This window comes from Linepithema humile, chromosome 3 (assembly GCF_040581485.1).
Source record: "Linepithema humile isolate Giens D197 chromosome 3, Lhum_UNIL_v1.0, whole genome shotgun sequence".
Taxonomy (NCBI): domain Eukaryota; kingdom Metazoa; phylum Arthropoda; class Insecta; order Hymenoptera; family Formicidae; genus Linepithema; species Linepithema humile.
The window spans coordinates 30307436-30321203 of NC_090130.1; the positions used below are offsets into that span (position 1 = coordinate 30307436).

Below are 13768 nucleotides of genomic sequence, written 5' to 3' on the forward strand. Positions count from 1 at the left end.
TGTGCGTGACCATGAAATGATTCAAGAACCACGTTAAGGCACGTGGAATATAGATATGGAGAAATGCGCTGTAGCTGAGCCGGGTGGATGGTACGAAGACCGGAAGTAGTGGCAGGTAGTACTGGGTCAATGCACGTTTTAAGAGCAAACCTTGTTAACACGCAACACCGCATATAACACGGAGGTAATAAATGGGAGTAGTTACGTAGTACGAAGCAGCTGTGAACCAGTTCGACAAATTTTCTAATGTATTTAGTCCGAGGTTTAAATGGAGTTTAGAGAGTCGGAAAGCTTCGGCATTTAAAAAACATTCGTTGCGCTCTTTACACATCATTAATTTCAAACGATAATTTTCAATGTAAAAAAATTTCGACTTTAATTTCGCGATTTCCAATTCGAATTTACGGGAAAATTTTTTTTCAAAACGTGCAGAGTGCTTGATACGTGATCGGGATAATTGCTTTTGAGAATGCGATTATAAACTGATAGTGCGCCGCTTGCGATGGAGTTTTCCGGTGTGCAGATCACAGGCATAAACCGCGGTTTGATAATCCCAACTTTGTCGGGGTAAGCTAATTTCGGGCTTCACCCATCCGGGTACAAATCGAGTCGGATAATCTTCCACCCCGCGGCGTCGCCCAGGCGGCATTTTGTTCTCGGAAGTTCACGGTTAGAAGAGGGTTTCGGGTGGTCCCGGCTCTATCGACCCGTGCTAAGATTTATTCTGCAGTTTTCCAGTTTGGATAGGCGAGAAATTAGCCGGCATTCAGTCCGAGAAAAGTCGCCGGCCAAAAATTGGCCGACCGCAAATACCGCTTGTACATCAAATAAGACGAAACTTTTAAGTTATAGCCCAACGTGACAGCTTCAAAGCTTAATTCCGCGACGACATTGACAAATGTACCGGCTTTGCTATCTTACGTAATGATTATGAGGTTACGCTTCCGCTTGTTTTACTCAGGCGTCGTGCACGATCACCCAGTGATTTACGGCAGCCATTAAGCTCGATCTTACTTGGGACACGTTGAGTACAGTTCCGGTGTAATTCCAGACCTGTTGTTTCTTTGAGGTCGCTGAGTCAGCATCAAGGTGACTCGTCGGTGCATAATAATCTTATTGCCTCCATAAATTTTTATTGAAAGCAGATTTCTTTGAAAACTTTGTGCTTAAATTGGCGGTTAAAAGTAATATGAATGCGATGAATTTATTTTTGAACCAAAGTTGGCCACTTTGATTTTTTTTTTGTGGTAATTCTTATTTCGTATTGTAACAGACCGGATGCAACATTGTGCTAGCAATGGGAGATATAATTGCTAGTAAAGTGTGTCTCACCGCTAAGACAATAAATGCGAGGGTAGGAAGAAGGGTAGTACCTCACTCCGAGCGGTTGAATTCCAAGGCGTCACAGCGTATTTCAGGGTGAACCGCGGCTGGCACGCCAACATTCATGACGACGGTTCAAACACGAGAGCCGAATGACAATAGAATTTCTCTATGGCTACCACTCGTTGAAATGTCACGCAGAACGTAAAAATAAATTAATGCGCAGACGGCGCGAGAATGAGTTAGCAAATTTGACACAAGGAGCGCCAAGAGTTGTGACAATTTGTTACCTGTTTATTCGCTTAGCACATTTGTACAATTGTTACACCAGAAATGTTAATCAAAATTTTTCGAGTTTTGCATACACATAATACTTTATTGAATTAAAACTTTTAATTATAGTTTTCGCTGTTTGTTAGTTTACAATTAACTGAACGATTGTTTAATGTTTATTTTTCACGTATTTTACATGTGCTGGAAAGAATTGATAGAAATTTGAGCTATAAATGATTTTTTTAATGTCATTTTTGTGCCTGAATAACACTTTTGTTACATTTTATTAACTCAAAGAGCAAGCTACTTATGTGTTGCACAAACAGCTGTATTTTTCGCAAATCTAATTAGAATAAAGTAATAATTCATTACATTCACGATTCATGCAGAATTCACGAAAAGGAAATTGCATGCTAGCTTTAGATTTAAGATATTTAGATATTACCGCGAGAATTTCTCCAAATTAGCGGTCGTCCACAATTTTTGGCCGAATGAAACATACTAATTCCGCGAAATATGACGTTATACACGCTCCTCGAGACCTTCGCGTGAGAACACGCATTCGTGGATGCCAAGGATGGAGCGAGTTTGCTTTGCAGTTAATTAACGTAGGAATCGTAAAAACGACTTTTGAGGTCACACCGACTTTCGATACAGTTGTGGATATCGCGAGACAATTACAAGAAAAAGCTAAACTGCTATAATTAATCATAGCAAAATAAAATCATAGCGAAAGTTCTATTCGTGGAAAAACCGGCGGGCTTAATTATGTAGCGGGAAAGCGCAATAATGTGGGTTAAACTTTCAGGTGTGGAAAATTAAATTTTTTTTTTTTTTTATTGGAATGTAAATATCGCGTAAATTGATTATCAACGGTATACGCAATTGCCAAATGTCACCGCTGGATGTGCTAGAAGCGTGACTGTACTGCAAACTGCACCACCACGAATCTGATTTAAACAATAAACATGCAAACACTATTTTCCGCTTTAATTTCTGGTACACACCCAACAGCATGGCATGCACGGCTACGAGGGTGGCGAGGGCGTGGAGAAACTATATAACTGATAGAATTATAATTCGTTCACGCATTATGATCTAATCAGAATTTCCATGTTACAGTTAATCAAATTAGGAAATTAATCAAATCACCGCGATCAGGGCTTTGTTGCAATACGCTTCGCTTCTCACATTAATAATGCGAGCTGATATTCATCATTTTCTTGACAGCGAGTACTCTCATTCTTCTTCGTATTAATGCGGCGTATAAAATCGCAGCGGAAGAAGTTTCAAGCACAAGCCACTTTCTTGACTCAATCAGAAGAAAGTCTATTAAGTCTGCGTTTTTATAGCAAAATACTAAAACGGTCAATAATTTGGAATAAAACGTTGATGCAATTGCAAGCGATATATATATATATAGGAAGCATTGAGCTTTCGTATTTCCGCGGCTATTACGTTCGAAAACAAATTATTGTCACTGTAGACGCGTCGTTTCCGCTGGAAATGTCAGCGGCGCGCTAACGACGCGTCGCGCGGAAATTATTGACATGCGAACAAATAAATGCAATCTGATATTTTTCTGGCCGAGGAAATTGCACAAATATGAGATTCCCAGCTGACGATCGAACGTATTTATCGAATTTTGAGAAGTAATATGGACTTTAGTTAATTTCAATCTAATTGAATTTATATTAATTTACTGTCCAAGATATAATTCTTCGAAGAATATAATAAAAAGGAAAGAGACAAGTATGTGCCTACAATTAGATACACATTCTATGCAGTACTTTTTATATACATATATATATATATATATATAATATTTCTGGAAAAAGAATTAGCTCGAAGTGGTTAACAAATAGTCTTTTTTTATCTGAGAAAAAAAAGGAACAGCACCATTACCATGCATCTATTTGTATTACGAAATCACTCTGTCAACACACCCGCTGGGAATCGATGTCAGGGTTACCTCGACGCTGTAAACGTCGATAAATTCACCGCTCGCGCGAGTCGGCTGATCGCATCCGGCGATAAAATTCAGCCCCTTGCGACACACGGAACGTGAAATAACTAGTGATAAATATCAATGTAAAATCCATCGAAGAGAAAAGACAGAGGGATTTTACGGACGATCTCTATTTTCGTGATAGTAACTTTGTTGTTACTAATAGCATATCATCTTTGATAAACTGCCAGCCAATCTTACGAAAGACTACTACGTATTTCGTTTTATAGACCAGAAGTTAAAATTAAAAATTCTACTCACATGATTGTTTTTTTTCTAGTAATTGTCATTAAATCAACATTTGTAATTTTTCCTTTCTTTTATTTCTAAATAAAGTCCTAAAAATTGTTTTACTCGATTAAAGAAAATTAACCATCTCGCGATTTTAAAGAGATATATATAAATTTTTGCCCCACTGCCATACAGCACATCTTCATTCACCAGATGAACTTAACCCGTCCGTTTCGCAACTTCGCTCATGCATACAAATTACCGAACCGAGGGGATAAAAAACGGCGAACGTTTTTGAATGGAAGCTCGCGAAAGAGGATCGAACAAAGGGGAATCGTTTCTTTCTGTATCGAGTCGCTGCTTTATGAGGGTTTCGTATCGCATCGGCGGTTCACCGTTGTGTGCCGAACATGTTGGATAGCTTCCAAGCGCATATCCTCCGCGTTCCAGTCCCTAACGCTATCGGGGGACGGAAGTCCTGAAAGAAGAGACAGGCGGTACGCCATTATGAAATTCTTGCAGATCTGCCAGTGATCCACCGACCGTGTAAACTTTCCAGCGAATTAAACGGGCCTCTCTCATCCAGCCCCCTTCCGCATTTGTTACCCTCCCAAGTTTTTACGTCCAATTAGCGAACGGTCGGCAAGGGCTGGTTTTATCGAGCGCCGACTAATCTCGTGTTAAATCCTCGGCACATTGAGCGCGGAATTAATTAATTAAATCCGAATGATGGTAATTAAGGTGAGCGTTGCCGATGCAGCGCGCTCGCGATATCTCGCAAAACTGCAGCCAAACTGCAGCGCTGATAAATGCATCGTCGCGTCGCGGTCGAGTGATGCTGTTAAGAGAACGCGGCAACGCCATTCTAGAAATTCTAATTACATTCTCCGACAAGTTGTCGCTATTTTTAACACAAATTTTGTGCGCATGTTTAACGCTCTTACCTCAAACCAGGTGTTCCCGCTTCACCCGGTTGAAATCTCATCTATTACACCAAGAATTCTTTATCTTTTTTTATTTTTAATTTTTAATTTAGGAATATGTCCGAGAGTTCAACGGTGTTAAAAAAGGCCTTCTATTTTAATTTATATTAGTACATTTAGCAATGGGAGAAACAATTAATTTAATGAAACGGCTAATTGGATAGTTGCGGTCGCGCACAAATGGCTCCCGCGGGCGCCGCACAAGAGACTATTGCATTATGCAGTGTATTCGAACACGGTGCCTGCAACTGCCTGTTTGTACATTCGCTTAACAGTGAACGTACGATCGACATTTTTGTTCCCCTAAATAATTCCCTCCTGATCGAACCTAATCGCGTTACGAATGTTCCGCGTGTGCAAATTGAAGGCAACAAAGGACGATACGGCTGCCAGATCCGTCGGTCTGCAGATGTAACGGATGCATTGACGGATGCGACGGTGGGGAGACTAGGTTAACAAAACAACAACAAATGCAACTGCGTCGTCGTCGAATGCGTATTGCAGTTGCTCGTACGCACGCACGGACACGCGTCCGCGTGTCGCGCTGCAGGCTGAGGTTGTTTATCGATTGGCAAGTCTGACCTAACACTGACACACTTCACTCGCGAGGTCTGACCTCCGTTCCGTATCGCGATATCGACCATCCCCATAACCTTAGGATTTATACAATTTCTCGTCGTCCGCCAGTCCCGCGGCCATTTGTGAGCTCCAGCTACGCGCGCGAGCTAGCTTCCGGATTAACGTCATTTCCCGGTATCGAAAGGTAGCTACGGCTCACCGTCACACTATACAATTTCCTGATCGAGCTAATGGAAGGCACCTGTGTGTTTCGTTCTTTTTTTCCTTTCTTTCTCTTTTTTAACGCTTATACGGTGCTTCGCGTTTCAGTTAGGATAAATATTGTATGATGTTTTCGTAAGAACCATTATTTATCTGTATAATCACTTTACTCTCCTGAATCTTTTACGATGTTAGGGATGACTTAAGTCCCGTTGGATACCAAATTCGCGAAGAATTTACTTTCATGAAGTGTCGGCATGAAGTCCCGCAATAAAATATGGATGCTTCTCCATAGGAATAAATTTTGTAACGAGTTTGTGAAAAATTTATAAACTTTTAAAGTAGATAGTCTTTAAAACTTATCTTAACTTTTGAGTGCAAATGGCTTTTAGCGTAATCTCGATAGAGAATACAAATGTCTGATTATTAAGATTGCACGATGAAACGTTATCAATTGTGTACAATTGCTAAGGAATTTCTGCTGACTGTTCCTTTTCAGCCCGTTAACATGTGGCTCGCCCACAATGATGGAATCGTGGGGCCCAGGCAGGACCGGTACTCCCCCGCCGGGTCTTCCGCCACCGCCGTGCAGCAACCACGGTGGCGCAACAACGTCGGCGATCGCCCCGAATGTCGTACCACAGCCCGGCACCACCGCTCCCATCGCCAGTCCCGAGGGGGTGAGCGACGTAAGTGAAAAAAGTGTGTCCATTCATTAAACGAGCACGCAATTGTCCGAGAATCTATCAACGTCGCGATCACTTAGCCGGCAGTAATTAAACAGTGTCATTAGCGATACAACCACGTACGTACGGCAGAAATAGAGGGTGCATAGTTAACTTTCTCACGCGAATAGGGTGGAAGGAAATTTATCGTGTTCTCGATTGTCTTTGGAAAGTAACCGTAGGTTTTCCAACCGTTAGTACGCGGTAGGCTATAGACGAGAGCTGTATAAAGAGTAAATTATTATACCATTCGGCATTCTAATTGGATTTTTCGCGTTACGGTCGTCTGCGTAAAGCGCCGAGAACGATACGGATCTAAGACACGCGCGAAACTGTGTCGGCAAACAGTTCATTTTCACCGGGAGGGAAGAAATTAAGTCCGCACGTTTTGACGAAACGTCCGTTTTAATCGCGTTTCTCCGAGCGTACTTCCGTAACGAGTGCTAAATGCGCGTTCGGCATGCACGTGGCGGCGATAGCCCGAAATTCCGGGACGAAGTTGGCCGCGCGCGATTTGCGACCGAGCATGTAGCTACCTCGCAGAATGGGCAAGGGTTATCGCACGAGTGTACGCGAGTTAATAGCGCATGAACTGCTACTATACAATCCGAACACATGTTAGGCTCTCGTACACGTGGTGTACATCGACGTCGAGCGAAACTATCTCTCGCACCTACCTACCCACCTATCCTCTTCCGTCCGTTTCAATTTCACAAGCACGCCCGACGGCTGGACGTAATGGGCGACGAGCGTGCTATCGAACCGAGCTAATAGGATCAGCCCGTACGTGCCTGGCGAGATTCCTCGAATTTTAAGGATAATGGCTGCCACGCCGTAAGACTGCGGAAAAATCCTTTTTCCTAGGTTTATGCGGGGAAAAACTTTTCACATTTCTCGCCGTCGAGGAAAAAAATTTAAAGGAGAAAGCACTATTGTGCATTAATTGCTTTTATATTACATTCTTTCATAAACTACAACAGATAGCTAGCTATCTGTCTTCATATATTCCGTTTTTTTTCCCCCTACAACCGCAGCATTAGCAGTTTCGATGAATATCGTGAAAAATATAAGAAAATTGATTGATGAACACGATCGCGCATTGTGCTTTCAGGTTTCGCAAAAGTCGGGCATTTGGGAGGGCGCGAACTCGTCGGGTGCTGCGGAAGGCCCGTCGCGGAGCGTCTCTCATGCGGCGAGTTTGGACGCTATCTCGAGGAGAACCATAAAACCGGAAACAGCGAGGGCGCCCTGTCGCAGCCTCACCTGCAGCGTCTGTAAGTGCACAATGATATTCCTGTCCCCATTACGTACGGTTTTTATTCCACTCTTCGTGTCGCGACTTGTCTGACCTAGCATTAGTGCTTTCTGTGAAGCGATGTTTTATTTTATGGCCGATGATATATATCCCTCTGGCTGTGCGTTGCGTTTCAGTCATGGCCGGCGAAATATTTATCTTTCTAACATTAATAAAACTGGTGGACAAGTATAATTACAAGCCATAAAAAAAAACAAAAATTTCTCTCGCTTGATTTTGACGGGTTAAGGAAATATCGCGTTTGCTACTGGAAAGAGTAACACGATTGCCTCTGACATGTTCCAAAAGTAATATAGTTTCTCTATATAAGTTCAACAAGTAGCTTTTACTTTATGATTCGGCCGTCCGTGACTCAGATCGCGAAGACTTTTGTAGACACCGTGATAAATCGCTCGCATGATATCCAGCGGAGAAAACGAGAAGAAAATTTCGACATCGTGCCGCTTGATTTTCACGAAACTTTGCGCACAGTTTTTCGTTGCGATGTGCAAAACGGCGGCGCATACAGCCGCCCATATATGTGCCTCGTGGTTAAATAATAATTAACGGCACCACGAATAATAATAATATTGTTGCATGCGACGTTTCATGCCGCAAATGTTGACAGATAGTGACCATATGGCCTTCCCTGGCGTGCATTGCAAGCGAAGCGCTCTATAAAATCGCGAGCTACACCGCGAGATACGCGAGCTCTTGCATGTTTGCAAATAGGGACTGATGGTAGATAAATCGCTTTGTCTTTTTTCACGTGCGTTGGAAAAAAAATTATGATATTCCGCAGAAAGAGATTTGTCAAGAGGACTTGTGCGATTTACTCCTAATGAAAAATTATACATATTTTTCTTTATCTGCAACATAAATAATTGCGAAGATCCTTTTTTTATGTTTGATAACATACTGCCGAAATTTATTTTGCATTGTGTGATTCGTTGAAACTAAAGAACAGATTAAGCGTTCTGTTTTTTAATTCTGTAATTTAATTATAATTAGGAAGGTATTTCGTGAGGTACCGTAAAAGTTTCAGCGGTATGAGTCAACATTTGGAATGCAATAAGCTGCCAACATTCTAGCTACATAATTTAGCAATATCCTTGCCAAGAGTGTAAAGTTTATCCAAAACACGGAAACAGGGCGAAAATGTTTTGGCTCACGATTTCCTTTCGAATTTATGCGACTAAACGTGACCATCCTTAAAGTTATCAATAATACAGAGGTGACAAATCTCGGATGTTGAAGAAATGATCGTTGAAGAAATGATGTATAAGTCACAAAAACATATTTTTAGAGACAAAGACGGTAACAAAGAATCGGGGAGATTTGCCAGATCCTGCTGCCGCGCGTTTATTTTTAGTTCGGCCATCGTGGAGAAAGATACCGTAAAAAGCGTATTCCAAAATAACCAACTTTATACTGCATATAGATAAATGTGTCTATACATCCCATCATCGCGAAACAGTATTAAGTTTTGTTCACACAAAGTATAAATAACTTGTACAACACTTTTTTTTTAACGCGAAACTTTGTTCAAGAATTATGTTGTAATGGAAATCCCAGTGGAACAGTCCCGCACTGTTTTGCCAAAAAATTAGAAAAGGTTGTAATAAATATTATAATGCGTTTATCTCATGTTACGACCATAATTTGTAGTTAGAGGAAAAAGGGCAGGATCGTTTTATTAAATATTTAATGAAACGAAAATGATAATGTCTTTGTGCTAACAATACAACATACAATCTCTCCCTTTTCCCGGCAGCAAAGTATTATGATCCCCGATATTTCCTCTGTTTCATCGTGCGCGTTATATATCGTCTTCGTCAGCTTAATAGCGACTCCCTCTCCACACAAACTGTCAATCCAAAGTCAAACCTCAGTAAACTATTTTAGTAGCGGGCCGAGGGAGCGAACACGTCACCCTCGAGCGACGGCCAGCGACAGTCGATAATCTGACCGAAGGTAAAACAGGAGGGAGCAGCAACCCTCCTCTCTTGGTTTCCTCTAAAACCGACCGAGCGCCAACCGGCGAGCTTGCACCCCTTTACTACTTACCAAGCGCTTGCGGCTTTCTTGTTATCATGAGCTTTCAAGAGATGACTTCGTACTACTTGTGTCCGATTGAGCTTTCATAGGCCTGTTTTTACTGCTCACCACTTACTACTCTCTATTATACTACTTATATTACATAAATTTACTATTACTACTTACTTACTTATATTACATTGACATACAATATGCTAACATCCAATTTCACGTGAAAGAGCGCCAGAGAGAAAACTGAAAGCGGCTATCCTGGCATTTTTCATGAAATGCTTATCGATCTCTGTTCCGTACCGCTCTGCATCTATTTTACAGTTGAAACTACATAGCTACATTTGTTTTCAGATACTTCTGGTGAACGACACTGTTCAATCTGTCTATAAATTGGATGAAAAATACATGTAATGCATGAGTTTAAATTATGCAATACGAAACAATATATAGTTTCAGCTATAAAATTTTTTGGAGGATTTTCCAGAATGTACCAAAAATAAATTGAAGATTAACAATTAATAAAATAAAATGACGTGAGATTTAATTGATATTTCCTCGCTGAAGAGAAAAATTTTTTTTATTACTCATTGTCAGTATTGATCAATTCAATGGAATTTATATTCAGCACAGTTAATTGAACGGCTTTCAATGAGCCTCGATATCTTAAGCTCACATTAATGCATTTTATCCGAAAAAGAAATATATTGCATTTATTGATAATAATTAAAAAATTTTTTTAGTTTATATTATTTTATCGTCATTTATATAATTTAATTTTTAAGAGATTTAATTTAATAGAATTTAATCATTTTCTAGCAAAATAATATTATTAACATTTATAGCGTCAATAATTACGCGAATATATTTTATTTTAATGATTTTACAATGCATAAATTATATTATTTACATACTAATTTATATATCTGCATGTTACTCTGTGCACTCTTATTTAAGGAATATAGAAAGAAATACATATAAAATGCTGATGCCGGTATTGAGCAAAAGTCGATAAGTGTTACATGAAAAACGTCGGAATGGTCACTCTCAATCTTCGTTCACTATTTTATATGTCTGTCGTACTATATTTATTATCAGACGAGCACTCTGTAGCCTCGTTCGATCAGCCATTTTGTACTCGTCTACCTGATGATATCTAGATGTTTTTGATTGCATTTTGTTGCATTTACAAAATTGCATTACAAAATTGCATTGTAAATGCATACAATTGTAAATGCATTACAAAATTGCATTTACAAAAAAACTTAGTTTTTTAATTTATCAATGTTAAAATCTAATTTAAGCTTTACTGAGAGAAGCTTAATTGAGAAAAATATTTTTATTGCACGAATACATTTTTCCGCGAAGAACTAAATATATACTTTCACGTCAAACATATAAAAATTTTATTTTATTTTTTATATAAACTTTTTTAAATTATAATTTATTTAATTAACAAAAATTTACCTGTTTGTTTAATGAATATTTAATATTGTCAACGAATATTCCGTTGTACTTCATAAATATTCTGTTTCGAGACACATCATGAATTTATCTTTGTTTTTTACTCTTGTTCTTACAGACAAGTTTTTCGATTATACTAGTCAATAAAAATGAACTTTTTCTTGTCACAAGAACTCATGGATAAATCTAATAGTACTTTTTATTCTGAAATCAAATGTTTTTAGATTTTCTTTATCAGACAAAGTTATTAAGTAACATATAATTTAGTTTGATAAAATTGAGTACTTAAATAATAATACCAAGTGAATGCTGCTTTATTTAAAAAGTCGATAATTTTGTAGCATTTTTCGTGGAACATCTCTCTTTGTCCAACAACAGTCAGCCAGCATATTAGAGCTCCACAACGGATTGCGCAACATATCTCAACATGTCAGAACATGAATTTTAGCCTGCACAGTCTTTTTTTACTGAAGAATGAGAGTATATGTCTGCTATTATTACAACAATGAGTGTTTAATAATTATACATTATTTATAATAAATAAAAACCATTACTTCGTATTAAAAAAATACTAAACGCTGAAATTATAATATCAACAAAAATAGCTGTCGCAAAAAAACTATGGATGATAGAACAAATCTGATTGCGTATTTGAATTCAGTCTAAAAATACACATTAAAGACAGTAATTAGTTTTCTTGTGACAAAAATCGTATTGACCAGTATTATGTGACTCGGCGAAAACAGCAGTGGTCGAGAACTGAGTACATTCGGCTGACCGAGAATACGAGAATTAAATTCTTAGTTACGCTTTCATTTACAACGGGACAAGAATGGCTGACTTTTTCACAGCTTTTTTTACTTCAACACATATGCAAATATCACTGTGCGTCCGGATATAACCGGATGCCATTGTGTATGTACAGATCGCAAAGCAACGCGAATCGCGTTTAATGTCGGTAGTGCGATCAATAAGAACTGTCATACATCATTGTATAAATCATTAGCAAGACGATCCCTATCATATACATATATTACGTATAGTACTCGACGTAGCATCTAACTATCGCCACTCGAACTTGATATACGACTGTTTCGTGCGACTTTTACGAACAATAAAACGATCTCTTTTTCACAGGTATGCAGCTTCTAGTGCGGATTAACTAAATCGTTTTATTAACACACTTCTAAACGCTTTTAGATCGAGATATAGGCTCGGTTTTTTGTCTAATTGCTCGTAGACATCAAAGCGATCATCAACATTATATTTAATTCTAATGTTATATTATTATTTATACATTACATATATTGAAAAGAACGGCTTTTTATTTTGTCCCTATGCATTTTACTACTTTCAATAGATGGCATAATAATACAATGTTTAATTATAAAATGCTGCCACTTAAAAAAATAATACAAAATTTATTTTTACATTATGTATATGATCGCTTTGTTGTACCATTTTATTCATATTAGATTAGTACTTGTAAATGATGTTATAAAACTTGACCGGAAAGAATACATCATTTGAGAAACGTATTACTGTATACACGTGCCTGTATTTATTAGATTATTACGCTACACAGCTTCTTTCATAATCATTAAATATGTCGAGAGGCTGTCGATTAGCGATATACATAAATACAATTGTTCTTGTGATTTAGCTCATTAGAATTGCTGTCGCTATTCTCAGAGATATAATATCTTGAGATTCGAATAGATTTGATTTGATCGAGCCTGTATTTCGCACTTATAGATTTTGAACTAATGATAAATAACAGTGATATCACTTTGCCTTGAGAAACAGCACGAAACGCAAAAACTCACGTTGCTGTTTGTTTTTCTAGCTGCAAAACACTCGAAAATCTTTCCTGGCGTTGCTTCTGAAAGCGATTTGCAGAAATGGCGAACGTCCAGAGACCGAAAGTCGCCATCTCTGAGTCAGATGGGACCGGATTCCATCAAACACAAAGTAAGTTGTCAACGTGTTCAAAAATATTTTTATGCGAAAATCAATTACGTATCACTCATTTATATTTGAGCTTTTCCTTAAACTTTTTAAATTAAGCATAACAATAATTTTTTTGTTAGTATTTTATTATTTTCCATATTAATATTTTACTAATTTCCACATGTATATTTGTATATTTTATATTACAGTTTTCCTTACAAGATAATGGATCTGCAAAGTATTTTCAAGGAGCGATGCACACACCGAACATGGGAGAAAAAGTCGCTCAGGTAAGTGAATATTTTCACGTCTCGCGGATAATAATATTAGCAGAAGCTACAAAGTATGAGGAAAAATTTTGAAAAACTACAACTTGGAAGACACACATCTCTGTCAATTTTTATACGGAGTTGTGTGAACGTTAGATGCTGTATTACATGTGAGATATGTGATGTAAAAGATACGACGTTTGATCATACAAGGAAATCTGGAGTTCTCTTGTGATGTCGTCGGGTACGTTCTGAGAGAGAAAGAGACGGCAGGAAATTAAAAGCGTCACGGCGACGTATTTATCCGACATTAATTGAAATTGGGGTAAAAAAAGTTTTCCGGAAATGAAAATGTCAGCCGCTCCTCGGTAGGTCAAAGGCTTCTTCGCCCACTCTTAGAGTGATTCGATTTCGTGAATTAA

The 13768-nt window shown here is 38.5% G+C and overlaps 1 protein-coding gene across 12 annotated transcripts in view; it reads left to right on the plus strand.

The window, feature by feature from the left end:
- sei (seizure) overlaps positions 1 to 13768 on the plus strand; it is a 103566-nt gene that overhangs the window by 44335 nt on the left and 45463 nt on the right. For 10 of the 12 annotated variants that reach the window (XM_067351631.1, XM_067351621.1, XM_067351623.1 and 7 more), the window contains exons 5-9: positions 6098 to 6287; positions 7435 to 7597; positions 9523 to 9591; positions 12974 to 13098; positions 13287 to 13367. In XM_067351631.1, coding sequence (XP_067207732.1) covers positions 6098 to 6287; positions 7435 to 7597; positions 9523 to 9591; positions 12974 to 13098; positions 13287 to 13367 — 628 coding nt within the window. The remainder of the gene's footprint in view (positions 1 to 6097; positions 6288 to 7434; positions 7598 to 9522; positions 9592 to 12973; positions 13099 to 13286; positions 13368 to 13768) is intronic. The other 2 variants (XM_067351622.1, XM_067351627.1) reach the window with 2 other exon arrangements.